The sequence below is a fragment of the Oreochromis niloticus genome, linkage group LG7 (genome assembly GCF_001858045.2).
Source record: "Oreochromis niloticus isolate F11D_XX linkage group LG7, O_niloticus_UMD_NMBU, whole genome shotgun sequence".
Lineage (NCBI taxonomy): Eukaryota > Metazoa > Chordata > Actinopteri > Cichliformes > Cichlidae > Oreochromis > Oreochromis niloticus.
Genome location: NC_031972.2, coordinates 13384824 through 13398760, shown reverse-complemented (window position 1 = coordinate 13398760; position 13937 = coordinate 13384824). Strand labels below are relative to the sequence as shown.

At 41.5% G+C, this 13937-nt stretch overlaps 1 protein-coding gene across 3 annotated transcripts in view; it reads left to right on the top strand.

Moving 5' to 3' along the window:
- erbin (erbb2 interacting protein) overlaps positions 1-12809 on the top strand; it is a 47166-nt gene extending 34357 nt beyond the window's left edge. Inside the window, exons 13-26 of one of the 3 annotated variants that reach the window (XM_005454480.4) lie at positions 128-197; positions 1611-1710; positions 2987-3108; positions 3371-3544; positions 3683-3865; positions 3953-4055; positions 4145-4328; positions 4418-5930; positions 6455-6598; positions 8425-8481; positions 8648-8815; positions 9576-9668; positions 9761-9835; positions 9930-12809. In XM_005454480.4, the coding sequence (XP_005454537.1) occupies positions 128-197; positions 1611-1710; positions 2987-3108; positions 3371-3544; positions 3683-3865; positions 3953-4055; positions 4145-4328; positions 4418-5930; positions 6455-6598; positions 8425-8481; positions 8648-8815; positions 9576-9668; positions 9761-9835; positions 9930-10037 (3094 nt within the window). In that variant the 3' untranslated portion in view covers positions 10038-12809. Of the gene's footprint in view, positions 1-127; positions 198-1610; positions 1711-2986; positions 3109-3370; positions 3545-3682; positions 3866-3952; positions 4071-4144; positions 4329-4417; positions 5931-6454; positions 6599-8424; positions 8482-8647; positions 8816-9575; positions 9669-9760; positions 9836-9929 lie in introns of all 3 variants that reach the window. The other 2 variants (XM_005454479.4, XM_005454481.4) reach the window with 2 other exon arrangements.
- Positions 12810-13937: the final 1128 nt, after the last annotated feature.

Here is a 13937-nt window from a genome sequence, read left to right as displayed (position 1 = left end):
TTAGATCAAATTTGCCTGACACAATGAATTAAATTGCCTTTTTTTTACTCGGCCAGGAAAGCATGTAATTAGATTTTAGCTTTTTGGTGACCGAGTTTTGTTTTGTTTTTTGTTTGTTCTACTTCAGGTTGAAGAATCTTCCGTACAGTTTCACCAAACTGACTGAACTGACTGCGATGTGGCTGTCTGAAAATCAGGTAAGACTGCACAAGTATTATGCATAAAACAATAAGGCCTCTGGGTTCAGAGGTGTCACATGAGGACAGCAATAGCAGTAGCGTCTGTGACTCGCACTAAAAATTCAGCTGTAAATCAAGAAGCCTTCTAGGTAGCTCGCAGGAAGGTACCACTTCCAGGACATCTGAGCTAATGCAGGTCAGATGACCAGTCTTTAAAATGTGGAAACAGAGTAGAGGTTTCTGGCATAAGTTCATTTACGGCCAAAGAGGTTGAAGCGCAAGTAACACTTGTATTATAAAGAACCTCTGTATTGCTTGATCAACACATTTGGTAAGGGTCATTCTGTATTTCAAATCTAAAAGGATCCTAATGAGCCCCCTTTACTTAATTGTTATTTGAGTGGCAATCTAGACAAGAAACCTTGACCACTGAATGTGTAAATCTGAATGACAGGGAGGCCATTTGTAAGATGAGACTGCAGCAGCCAGAAGGAATTAAAGTGGTGTTCAAAATTACCAGGCAAGTTGAGGTGCATGAAATTTGGACTTCTTAACGGAAGACAGAGGAAATGTCTGGTCGGCTCACATGAGAGCAAAAGGCTTATAATCCCAATTTGTCACAGCAGGGTGACTTTGTAGGGTAAAGGAATACTTGACCTGGTCATATGAAGCCTAGAAGAAGATTGTCAGTATACAGAGGCAACGAAAGGATGGAGAACACTCTGTGGGACACTGTGGATTCAGTGTGTTGGCTTTTGTTCAGCTTATTTCCAAATTACAGTCTGACTCTGACTGCATTCTCAAATCAATTATTCATGCCTTTTTCCCTCTCCTGGCTAGACTGTCCCAAGGTTCTCTTTGGGTGCCTTAACAAATTGTCCCCAGGAAACTGCAGCTGTTTGACAATGCTGCAGAAAGAAGATGTAGAGTCATCCACACAGCATCCATCACTGCTGTCCTGCTCTTATATAAACTGTCTGATTTGTAATGAATAAAATCTCTAAAATTTTGTGGTCATTACATCTTTCCACAATCACTTTGCTACCTAAATAACTCCTAACAAGGACACTGCGAAGACAGGCAATCTGCAACAGCTACATCAACACTAAGACACATGGATGCAGTTGGACAGGTGCAACAATGCAGACGGGGGCCTAAGGCAAGCTTAGAGCAGCCTCATCAACGAATGGATGACAGGACGAGGCACCCAGATGTGTTAAAGTAATGTCAAGGCACATTAGAAGTGAAGAAAGTCGGCGTGAAATAGCTGTGCAGAATTCGGGGAAGACGGGTTGAATTTATCATGGCTCCATCTTGTGATGTGTTATTTTCCCCTGCGGTTAAGTGTTCTCTACCATATTTACGTTTTTCATGTCCCATGAACTGCTGATTACACATGGCACACTCAACCCCATATTTTGTCCCACACAGTCAAAACCCCTGATCCCACTCCAGAAAGAAGAAGATCCAGAGACTCAGAAAACAGTGCTGACCAACTACATGTTCCCCCAGCAAATTCGGATTGAGGAATGTGAGTAACTGCTCTTTGTTTGATATACATTTCCAAGCTGTAAGTGGCAGACTATCAAACACTTCACTCACTCACTTGGTTTTCAGCATCAGCACTGACATATACCCCAAATTCTCATGGTGTTAAGAAGACTACATTATGTTACCCACAAAGTTTGATGACCTACAAGGATCCCTAAATGCATATTTTATAAAAGATCTTGTTATGTGAGACTGAAGTAGGGGAAACACTAGCCTTCGTCTTCTTGTCAAGCACCTGTTTGTTTGGTTTCCTTTTACAGCAGACAGCTCACACTGACAGTGTTGTATCTTTACTTTAGAGTAATTAGTGGTTCATGGTCTGCGTGCTTGAGCTACTGAAATGGTCACGAGTCTTTTTTGAGATGTCGGGGATTTCTGTGACAGCCTGAACAGTTACGGCTCTGTGGCGGCTTTAAACCTTCTGCCGTGTTTATTAGTTAGGGCTTGTTTCCGATCAAGCCTTTTCTTTTGCTTGGAAGCTGGAAGTATTCACAGCCTGACTGCAGTTAACATGTTTTACAACTTGTTGATATGGAGAGTACACAGCAGGTGACTCAACGGGTTCACTGTGACTTCACGCTGTGGGGTGTTGTCAAGTGAGCTACAGTTGTGTATGTAATCTTTTGAGCTGATGTTGTCAGAGAATTAGTCAAATGGGATCTCGTATCAGAAAATTCTACTACACACCTTCATACTTAGTCTCTCTATTGCTAAATCGAGAGCAGTAAGCTTTTTACAACAGGAAAACCACACTGATTGACACCTTCACAAATATTTCACAGCGTCTAATTGTCTGCTTGCTTCATTTTAGACAGTTCGTACAGGAGTTATGGTGAAACAGAGAGACTGAGTTGAATCTTTCATGTTTTTTTTCTTCATTACCAATTAACCACAAACTTGCTTCTTTGTGTTTACGGTGGAGTATTTATACCAAAGATTAGTACATAGTAGCAAAATATTCTCTTGGAATTTTTTGGATGCCATCACAGAAAAGGAATTTATTGCAACATCAGTTCCAGGGTTTAACAGCACTGTTTGGTTCTCTTGGAGTTTTTTGGGTTAACTCCCGATTTTCAAGTTCCTCCACAGCTCCCTTCAGTTTATTGGCATTCCTCGTGTTTCCTTTGCGCCATCTTGTGGTCAGATTTATTACATGACAGATTTAGGTTGAATTAAAAAGTCCTAATTTGGGTGGGGAAAAAATTCAAAAAACTAATTTTGATTCGCTGCCTGGCATTTTTATTTTTTCCCCACAGACATTCCAAACTCTGACTCTGAGAGCTTTAATCCAACTCTGTGGGAGGAGCAACGCAAGCACCGAGCTCAGGTGGCCTTCGAATGTGACGAGGACAAAGATGAGAGAGAAACGCCCCCGAGGGTTAGTGCTGCACATTTGTTTCTGCTTATATAATTGGAAAAGGAAAAACAACAGTGGTGACACAAATTACCGCAGCAGCAGGGGCTTTTTTGGACACAAATCTTCACTTTGTTTCCTCCTCTGCGGGCATGGGGTCTTATAAAATGGGATGTAATTTCAGCTTAACCCTGTCATCTCTAGCATGAAAGCAGTCTTATTTATTTCAGCATGTTACCATTTTTGGTCAGCTTTAATTTTAAACTGTGTATTCAAACTGTTTTAGGAGGGAAACCTGAAGCGCTACCCTACACCATACCCAGACGAGCTGAAGAACATGGTAAAAACAGCCCAGTCAGTGGCTCACAGGATCAAGGAGGATGAGTCAAGTGATGAGTCCAGCAAAGAAGCTAAACCCATTGAGAGAAACCACATTGGAGTGCAAGATGTCGGGGTAAAGGTCAGTGAAGGGCTCCACTTGGAAAGAAACCAGCCTCTTTCATTTCTGGTGTCTTGTTGTTGGATTCATTTAAATTCCCTTTTAACCTCTCCATAAGATTCTAATGCATAACTAATCACCTGGACTGTTTTTGTGCAGGTGATTGAAGCCCCCTGTCCCAATGGTGTAGCGTCAAACATGGAGGCCCAAGTGTCTGCTGACGTGTGTGCCCAAAATCCCTCTGCACCCGAAGCAAAGGACACTTCTGAGTCTTACAGCTCCCAGAAAATCCCCCTCAAGTCTTCAGAGGACTCAATGATGAACCACGAGGACACACTAGAGGTAGTCCAAATAATTCAGTACTTCAGATTTTTAGGACTTCTCACAGTTACACAAACAAGAAGTACAAAGTGCTGTCTCTGTCTTTAGGATTCTGAGGAGCTGTCAGATGAGGAAGACGAGATGAAGATTGCAGAGCTCAGACCCCCTCTTATTGAGATTTCCATCAACCAGCCTAAAGTAGTGACTTTAAGTAAGGATAAAAAAGGTAACTATAAAGGATCTAAAGTGAATATTGAAATGTCTGGATGCAGAACACTGACAGTAATTTCTGATTAACAGACGATGGGAAAGATGCAGACTCTTTGCTGGATGACACTGTGGCTAACAGCAACCAGAACAACAGTAACTGCTCATCTCCATCACGCATGTCAGACTCTGTGTCTCTGACCACAGACAGCAGCCAGGACAACTCTTTGTGCACACCTGAGAGAGAGGCAAAGATGCCTTTCCTACCAAAAAGCCGGTTAGTGCTATTCCGTATGGTAATATACACTAAAGAGCAGTGTTCCTCCTGCTCTTATTTTACTCCTTCAGTATTTGTCCTCATTTCAGGCAAGAAGATGAGAATATGAACCGGCCTAAAGACACCACCCCTCTCCTCCATAATGGCAATGGCTCGGAAACGTCCCTCCAGGCCCTCTTAAAAACCCAGCAGGCACCACCAGAGAAAATGGGAGACTACGACCTGTCCATGGAAGCCAGACTGGCCTTCATCGAGAAGGGAATAAACAATGGTATGGGAGACACGTACACCAAGTGGGACCAGATTAATATGAATGTGACCAAGCTGCCAACTGACAACATGGTTCAGCTGGATGAGTTGGATAAAGGCAAGAATGGTTTGTTAGGTCAGGAGGAAGTGGACAGCAAAGAGGGTTACGATAACATGGATCATTTACAGAATGGAAATCAACAGGCAGGTGACTGCAATGATAGTCTGGGGAGTAAAAGCCAAGGGATGAGGGGAGAAACAGCTGCTGTGCACGTGGCCTCGACAGGCGTGACAGCCTGCAGTGACATGTCTCTATCTCGCAGCACTGAGGAACTGTCTCCAGAGAAAAGATGCCATCCCCCGCAGGTGTTGAAGTCTCACAGCATAAGCAACATAGAAACAGGGGGCATGAGGCTGTACTCCTTTGATGGAGATGATGACTCAGTGGGGACTAGGGTGGCAGGGGCCGGGCCAGGGCCAGGAGCTCAGGGCCAGAGCATAGTCAGGAGCAAGTCAGCCGGCCAGTTACTCAATGATCAGACTCTCCTGGTCTACCCCAACTCCTCTGCGTCCTCTTCAGACCTGCTGTCCTCTTCTAAGCTTCCTGCCAACACAAGTAGACATCCAGTCTCCTCCAGCATGGCCATGGGAATCCCTCCTCCTCAGTACAACATACAATACACAAACAGTGGCATGTCTAAAGAGGGTCTCTGGGGCCAGAGGACAGCCATGGCTTCAGAGCAACAAGGCTACCATCCTGCTCCTCCTCCACATTCACTAGCCAACACCAATTACTCAAACCGTAATCAGGCGCCTCCTTACCCTCTGCAGCCTCAGCAGAGAGGCCCTGCAATGGCTTCCAAACCTTCTGGGGAGATGTGGGCTATGGAGAGACTTCATTCTGCTGCAGGCCAGCCTAGAAGCAGCACCCTGCAGAGGCAAGGCAGCACTAGCTCCACAGCTTCCATGTCTGACCCAAGGCGTATGCAGTTGTCCGAAGGAGACTACATGACATACAGGGACATTCACACCCTCGCCAGAGGGCCACTAGCAATGAGTCACGCCATGCAGAGGCCCCTCTCAGCTCGCACTTACAGCATCGATGTACCCGGCGCTTCCAGGCCTCACAGCAGCAGGCCACCAGCCCACGAGCTTCCAGAACGGACCATGTCTGTTAGTGATTTTAATTACCAGCACAGCAGCCCCAGCAAGAGGCCCAACACCAGGGTGAAGTCTGAGCACTCGCTCCTCGACGGACCAGGACAGATGCAGGGAGGAATGGGAGCAGGGAGGGTTCCAGTAGACTGGAGAGACCAGGTGATGCGGCACATCGAGGCCAAGAAAATGGAAAAGGTAAAGAGTTTTATTATGAAAAAAGAACTGCTTGATATCCATTTCACGGTGTGTGTGTGTGTGCTTTGTTTTGGGAGGGAGGGGTTAAAAGTTTATGTTCATCCATAAAAGCCCACCAGCAACATGACCACAAATGAATTCCTAATATTCTTTAGGTGGAAGACACTTTAAACAACAGTATCTCACTGTGCACATAGTTTTGGTTTTTGTTGGTGCTTCTGAATGCAAACAGAGTTTAAGACTGTAGTGTCAAATGGAGGCAACCACCATCACCATAAAGAGCCCATCCCTACTTTGAGTTACCTCAAAACCTGCTGAAACAAACCAAAACCTAAATATTTGTGTGAATCAGCTATTTAGATGTAGCCTACTAACCCAGCTATATGCAAACTATACGTGATTCACTGCATGTTTGTCTGTATATGCTTTAAACCTCTTTGTGTGTTTTTTATTATGTCATCACTCATTTGGTGCATTGCATGGCCACCACTGACTTGTTGGTGCTGGATGTTCCGTGTCGTCAGAACGCGCTGTCTCGCTCCTATAATTCCAATAACGCTCCGCTGAGCTGGTCTCACTACGGCAGCTGTAGGGATATGCATGCCAGCCAAGGGTCCCTGGTCTTTAGTGTCAGGGACGGACAGCCCTACGGAGCTCTGGGCTTCTGTGTGAGTACTGTCAACTCGTAGATCGCTCCTGCAGCTCATACTAAAGCCAGGGTATCCAGTTCCTGAAAGTTTCACATCCTTTACAAGAGAAGGAAATGTCTGTTTCCTTCTCTCGCCGATGTTGAAGTGATCACAGATGCTCGGAAGCCATGTTTCACTTGTCCTTTTATAGGCAAGGGAAAATATCATTCCCAGCATATGATTTCTCATGACCATGATCTCTGTCTAGTGCCTAAAATATCAGAGTGAAACATGGATGAATTCTGGTTTTTGTGTTGTTTTTTTTGTGGTTAAATACAAGTAGAGCTGTTTAAAAGGGGTCTCCTTCTTTTTTGTACCATCATTAGTTGGTTTACTTGGTTTCTCATGTAGAAACTTTACTACATCTGTGGTAGAATGAGATTAGTGTGATTTCATAATGAATTTCGATAAAAATTATTTAGAAGCAATCAAAGGTGAAACTACTTCCTAACAAAATTTAGAGGCTGTGTGAGGAAAAAAATATCTGACAACATGAAAACAAACTTTGTTTTGTTCTCTCTAAGAAAAGTCTACTTTCATTTATTCATGAATATTAAGAATGGTACAAAGCAGCTCCTTTTAAACCTACCAGGCTGTTGTACATCAGAATCAATATCGCTGTGCGTCATCTGTCTTCCTTGCTGCTCTTGAATCATCTTGTCATTGTAATGCATTTCACAAACCATTCATTTTCTTCTCCTTTAATTGCACTTCAAATCCTTCTTTTGCTTGTCTGCCACCTTCAATCCAAACTTTTGATCACTTCAGAATCGCTTCATAACCTCTCACAGTGTGTGTGTGGGGTGGTGAAAGCTGTGTTTGTGAAAGGTAAGTAGTCAAAGTGTGTGTCTAAATGATTTAGAAAGGGGGTATTAGATCTGTAGAGGCAAAACTAAAGCTGTCTGAGAGTGTTGTGTAACCGCTTTACTGCTTAACATTCAAGATTCATCTCATCTCCTGGTGGCTAATGTTCCAAATTATATTCTGCTTGGTGTTTAAATAAAAGCTATGCAGACTTTAATCTCAGTTTTTCATCGTCTTAGTTGGTGTGTTGATCGCTCTGTGGTGTCTTCTAAATCAACAGCTTGTGTGATCCCAGAGTCTCAGTAATCGATGTTTTTTTGTTATCCTTCATTGCAAATGGGGTTAAAGTGGGCAAGTATGATCCTTAATGGTGTCCCAGCACCTTAAATCCAATAGGCATGTCCTTCCAGCTGACTGCATGGAGATACTTGCTCAAGAAGAAATTAATGACATCCCTCCTACACCTTCAACACATCCTTTTTTCTTCTCATCCTTGTGATGTGTTCAGGGTGCAGATGTAAAGTTCTGGCCAAGGTATTTTAGCATCTAGTAAGTCATGTAGAAGAAGAGTGTGCATAAATGGAGGTTAAAGTTTTTAAATGGCAGGTAAATTCAGACAGTGGGGACAAGAGAGGAAGATGAAAGATTATTTTCAAAGGTAAGGACTGCCCAGCAAGTGAAATTTTATAAGCTAAAAATTTGAATTTCACTTGTCATTTTCTAAAATCATAATTTCGTGACAGGATAATCGTCATATTTGCTAAATCCACAAAGCGAGCGAGTATCAGAGTAGCAGTTGATCAGTGTGTACACACAAAAAAATCAGCTGGAGCTCACAGAGCGAATTAATATGTGACTTTCTACCATGCTACACGGCTGCTGCACCCAATCTTAGGGTTTCTCCTTTTGCCAAATCCCCACTTTAACCCCTGGTTGCAAATCGATTTCAGTGGATTGAGGTTGAGTATAATGTTGGTAATCATTCCTTTCTTCCCATCCAGGATGATGTTTTTGGTCCCCAAGGGATGCAAAACTACACTTTGGACCCTGCCAGAAAAGTAAGTCTACTACCGCCAGACTGTGGTTGGCAAATACAAGTTTGTTTAGAGTAAACAAGATGTTATACATCTTCTATTCATCCAAACTGATAGTTTTGCTACATGGGAATTAGGGATAGAAATTCCAAGCAATAAAACCTGCTGATTGTGTGTGATTATTTCATAGGTGCCTTTGATGAATGGTCAGATGGGTCCTTCGGCTCGTCCTCCGATGAGCCAGTCGTCCATGGCACGTCACCCTTCCAGAGAGCAGCTCATTGATTACCTGATGCTCAAAGTCTCCCAGCAGCCCCAGGGGCCTTCACGAATTCCACTCGAACCCATCCAACAAGAGGTGAAGGATGGATTATTACTCAAAGAAATATGAGATTCAGTATTTTAGGGAATGACGTATTTTCTTGGAGAAGTCTCTTTCCATTAGCTAAGGTGTTGTCATTATGCCTCATCGCGACTGGCCCAGACATTTAAGGATATCAGACCGATGAGATGACTGGCTAAATTCCATATTGAGCTTGTGCCAGCCCCTTTTTTTGCAACTTAGACTGCTGTTCCAAGTTAAGCTTGTTCCTACTCCCACAAGTCTGAACTTGGCGTTCTCAGCCAGAGACGGTCCAGGAAATATCCAACTGTAGAGCCTCAGGTTATAGTTTCAGTTTTATGTAGTTTCTCCTTCATCCTTTATGGTAAACTAAGCTAACCGCTAGCTGCCTGCTGAATTGCATTAAATAGGCCAGATGTTATTACACTCAAAGAGTCTATGTTAACCTTTTTAGCATATTGCAGTTGATGTGGTCTGAAAGTGACCTAGACTTCTGCACCTCCTCTGACATGTGATGGTAGACTCTGACTGTACTCGTGTGGTGGTTTCATTAGTTTTTCCCCTGCCACTTGAAATTAGTTCAGTGTTCGCTGACATTGAGAACCTGATATTCTTGTTCACTCCAACGGAATTTTAGTAACTTTCTTTCTTTTACATTTATCGTAGCTGGCACTTTAAGTCGAGAAAACTGTCTCCTTTTAATTTTACGACTAATGTCAATAAATTGTATCATAACAGTGATCATGCGTAATGAAAGTGTGTGGGTGTGTTTCAGATCCGTGTGAAAGTGGAGAAGAATCCTGAGCTGGGTTTCAGTATATCAGGAGGAGTCGGAGGCCGGGGAAACCCCTTTCGTCCTGATGACAATGTAAATTAATACCTTGTTGTTGTTGTTTTTTTCCCTCTTCCAAAGAAGTCACTTCTTTTCTAAGATTTTATATCTTATCGTTATAATTTCAGGGTATATTTGTAACAAGGGTTCAACCTGAGGGACCAGCATCAAAAATTCTTCAGCCTGGGGATAAAATCATCCAGGTACTCTGCTGTCTGTAGGAATCAGTATTTTGAGATTAATATCTTTGGAATAGTAACCAATAATCTAATCTACCGTTTTCTTCTCCCTCCTCAGGCAAACGGATATAGCTTTGTAAATATCGATCACGGGAACGCGGTGTCCCTTCTGAAGACTTTCCCAAGCACTGTGGACTTGATTATCGTAAGAGGAATCCAAGGATAGACTGAAACTGACCTCAAATAGAGTGTGACATATGGGAGAAGAACTGAAAAGCATACGTTGACTTGTCATATTTTTGTACTCAGAAACTGATCCATTGCTACCTATCGGGACTATTTATAGTACAGATCATGGGAGCCTTGATTAAATGGGAAAAACCACTGAATGTAGTGGATCAAAGTGAGACAGCAGAAGAACATCTGCAAGTACGCGTCCTCAAAAGGCCATCACTGTGGAATATATATATATACACATATATATATATATTTTTTTTTATATACAAAAGAAGCTGAAGATATGACGTCACTTACTGTGGTCTCTGTACAGGTCATCTTTTTTTCTTTTTTCTTTCGTTTTTAAACCCCAAAACTCATCATCAGTGGATCAGGAGTTTGATTTCACTTCTGCAGATGGATATTAATCTGACCACTAGGGGACAGAGCTCCTTCTCTTCTGCCATCCAGTTTGCCTTTTTTCTTTCCTTGTTTTTCTTTTTATTTAAGATGTTGAAACCATTTTCCAGTCTGCTTGCAATCTTAACTGGAGGACAGTGTTACGTGCTTGCTATGTGGAGACGAATGTGGATCGAGGAGGCGTTTGGCTTTGTTTTTTCTGGGAGAGATGCCCCCCACCCCCCATCCCGTTTTTCTTTTGTTCTTGCAAGATCAAACACTTCGCTTCCACAAACCTGCGAATCTCCTCCATCATACAGACACTTCACTATTTCAGCTCATCCCTGACCTCGCCACTCCAACTGGGTATATCACATTGCCACATTGGATTGTGGAAATCTGCAATATAAATGGAGCTGAAGAAATGCACCCTGCATGTGATCACATAATGGGACAGGAAATTGACATATTGGAGCCATATAATAGTTGGATTTGGTTAATCTGCTTTGCTAGTCTTTCATTTAAAATACAGAAAAACACAGATTATTGGGAAATATTCATATTTGGTTAGGAGGTAGATTGCTGCAGATGGATACATCGAAGTTGTTTCCTTGTTTTTAGGTGCATTTCTCGAATCATGAGAGCTGTTTGAAGCGGAGGACGATGTGGCGGTTATGCTAGTTAACCAAAGCAAGTTTAGAAACCGTGGACAGGCGGTAAAAAAAGCAGGAGGTATCTTAAGAGAGACTTGAATAAGGTCAGTGTTTCAGTCATGTTTTAAATTTTTATTTTTAGGGGCTTCCTCTTTCAGGCAGCCAACAGTGAGCTGAGAGGGTTTCAACATCTGGCAGTTTTATTATAATTTTTATTTTTTTTAAATGGACCATAGGTTGCCTTGTGTGTCTATAAAAATGTTTAGCCATTGTTTTAATCACCTTTTTGTTTTGTTTTGGGGGTTTTCTTCGCTGTACAGAGAATAGATTTGGGAGAAACCAGTTGTCAAGTGCCATAGACCTTGAACTGTTTGAACAGGGTGGTGGGGGGACCTTTGACGCCAGAACCCAAGCAATACTCACATATTCACAACCTCCTGAGTACGTTTGCAGCATAATGGCTTAGAAGCAATATTTAAAGCCTTTATTTTCATTCACAAAAAAAATCTTCTTTTTTTTAAACAACACAACCTTTTAGTATTCCCTGGTGATTTTACATGATTTTTTTATATTGTGAAAAGAATCTCTTTTTGTAATGAAATGGCACAGGAAATAAATATATGGTAGTGTTTCAAAAAAATGATTAAAAAAACAAACAAAAACTCTGCGTTGTGTAAGAGCAGGTTTTAGCGTGTGTTGCGTAGCATACCGTGTCTTCTAATGTTTGTATGTAGGTCGAAACATTTGTAATGTTCGTCACCGAAGGAAAATTGTGGTTTTTAAAGCAGTGTCGTCAGCGTAAAAAACTAGACGCTCATTGGGACAGCGAATGCCTCATTTGCAGCCGCGCATTTGTGACCACTGAGTTGTTTGTACAATATAAATTGCATTTTAATCCAGCAGTGTTTGAACAAAAAGCATTCCCTCGACTCATGACGGCCAATTAGATTAGGAGCCGTCTGCTGTGCTCTTCTTGTACGTGGCAACAGTGGGGAAAGTATTTGATTCATGTGGCACTGACAAACCAAAATAACAACACTGTGGAAATTGACTACATTTTTATCCCTTTAATAAAATAATATTTAGAATATCACGCTGATCTAAATGAAGCTGTACCATTTTAGTTTTTAAATTCAGTCTAGTTTTGGCAACTTTTGTTTTCAGGAAAGTGACAACATAATGTGCACTTCTGACATTTTTAGTGTCTCACAACCTGTTTTTTGTTTTTTTTTCACACTGATGAGATTATTGATTTTATTTGTTTTAATTTTGTGGGTTGTTTTCTGTTCTGTCTCTGACTTTTAATGGGAAATGGTTAATGGTCACTTTATAATCATGGCAAAAAAAATAAAGTCTGACATTGTAGACAATCTAGGGAGATCAAACTTGTTTTCATGCTTTCTTCATCCATGTTGGTTTGTTTCTCACGCTCCCGTTTTATTTATTTAGCAGCCTTCTGTGGATTTCAGACCTTACTAATCAAACTTGTAAATACCCTTAAAAAGTTTTAGAAAAGAGGTCATAATGGCATTAGTGACTTGCGATTGTAAAACCAGCAATAAATTGCAATTCAGAGGCACCAGTTTTAATGTATAGCTACTCTTTCTAAACGGTCACGGTGAGATGATGATCATGACGATGATTGATATGCATTTATCCAACATTCCAGATTTTGTACATAATTACCTGTTTCTGAAGTAACCTGTGGAAAATAAACTAATGCTGTTTAACACAGATTTCTGTGTCATTTTCTTTTATCATCCTGTGAGTTTATATAAAAGGATGAAGGCAAAACTGGGATTAGATTAACTGGATCACTACTTAAATAACAGACTGTACTGTTTGGGATGGTACACAATCAGTATCATTAACGTACAGACCTTTGGCTTACATTGAGTAGGTTTAACAAAAGTATTGATTGCATTACCTGACATTTTTAGTGCAATTCTAACTTAACTAATAACTATTTTTTTGTAGTCAGTGCTCCATTTTCAAAAGGCTCAGAAGTAATTGGACAGGTGATAAACTGCTTCATGGCCACATGAGGCCCGTTGTTTAATGACAAATTAAGCAGATAAAAGTTTAAGTTGATTCCATTTGTTGAACTTGTATTTCACAATTCGTGGTAAATGGACTGGTTCTTGTATAGTGCTTTACACAACTTGCCTCATTCACACAAGCACTTTTCTTCCTATGCTCTATGTAAGTACTTCTATCTACCATTCACACGCATTGATAATCTGATAGATTCATCTGTAAGCAACTTGGGGTTAGTATGTTGCCCAATATTTGGCATGCAGACTGGAGCAGACAAGGATTGAACCACCACCTTTCCAATTAGTAGGTGACCTGCTCTAGCACCTGAGCTACAGCCTCCCCACCCGCTCAATATGGGGTCCAAAGAGATACCTATACAAGTGAAGGAGGCCATCTTTAGACCAAAAAACCTAATCAATTTTTTTTTTTTAGAACTGGTTGAATCAACAATCTGTTACTTTATTAAAACTGAGAAATGCACTGGCCAGAAAGACCACCGAAGACACCAGGATTTTTTCCTTGTTCTTTCACAACATGAATCCTAGTTAAGAACACTCAAGGAGATAAATGTATCACTGTCAAACTTTCATGAGTGGAAATACAGAATGGTTTACAAAAGGGTGCAAGCCTCTGGTTACAATCAAAAACAAGAAGGTCCGATGAGATTTTGTAAGAAAGCATCTAAAAGAGTCAGCACAGTTCTGGAAACTGTTCTTTGGATAGATGAAAATAACATAACTTGTACGAGAATGATGGGGAGAGCTCATGATCCAAAGAAGATCACATCATCTAGCATAGCTGATGTTTGCTGATGATGTGAC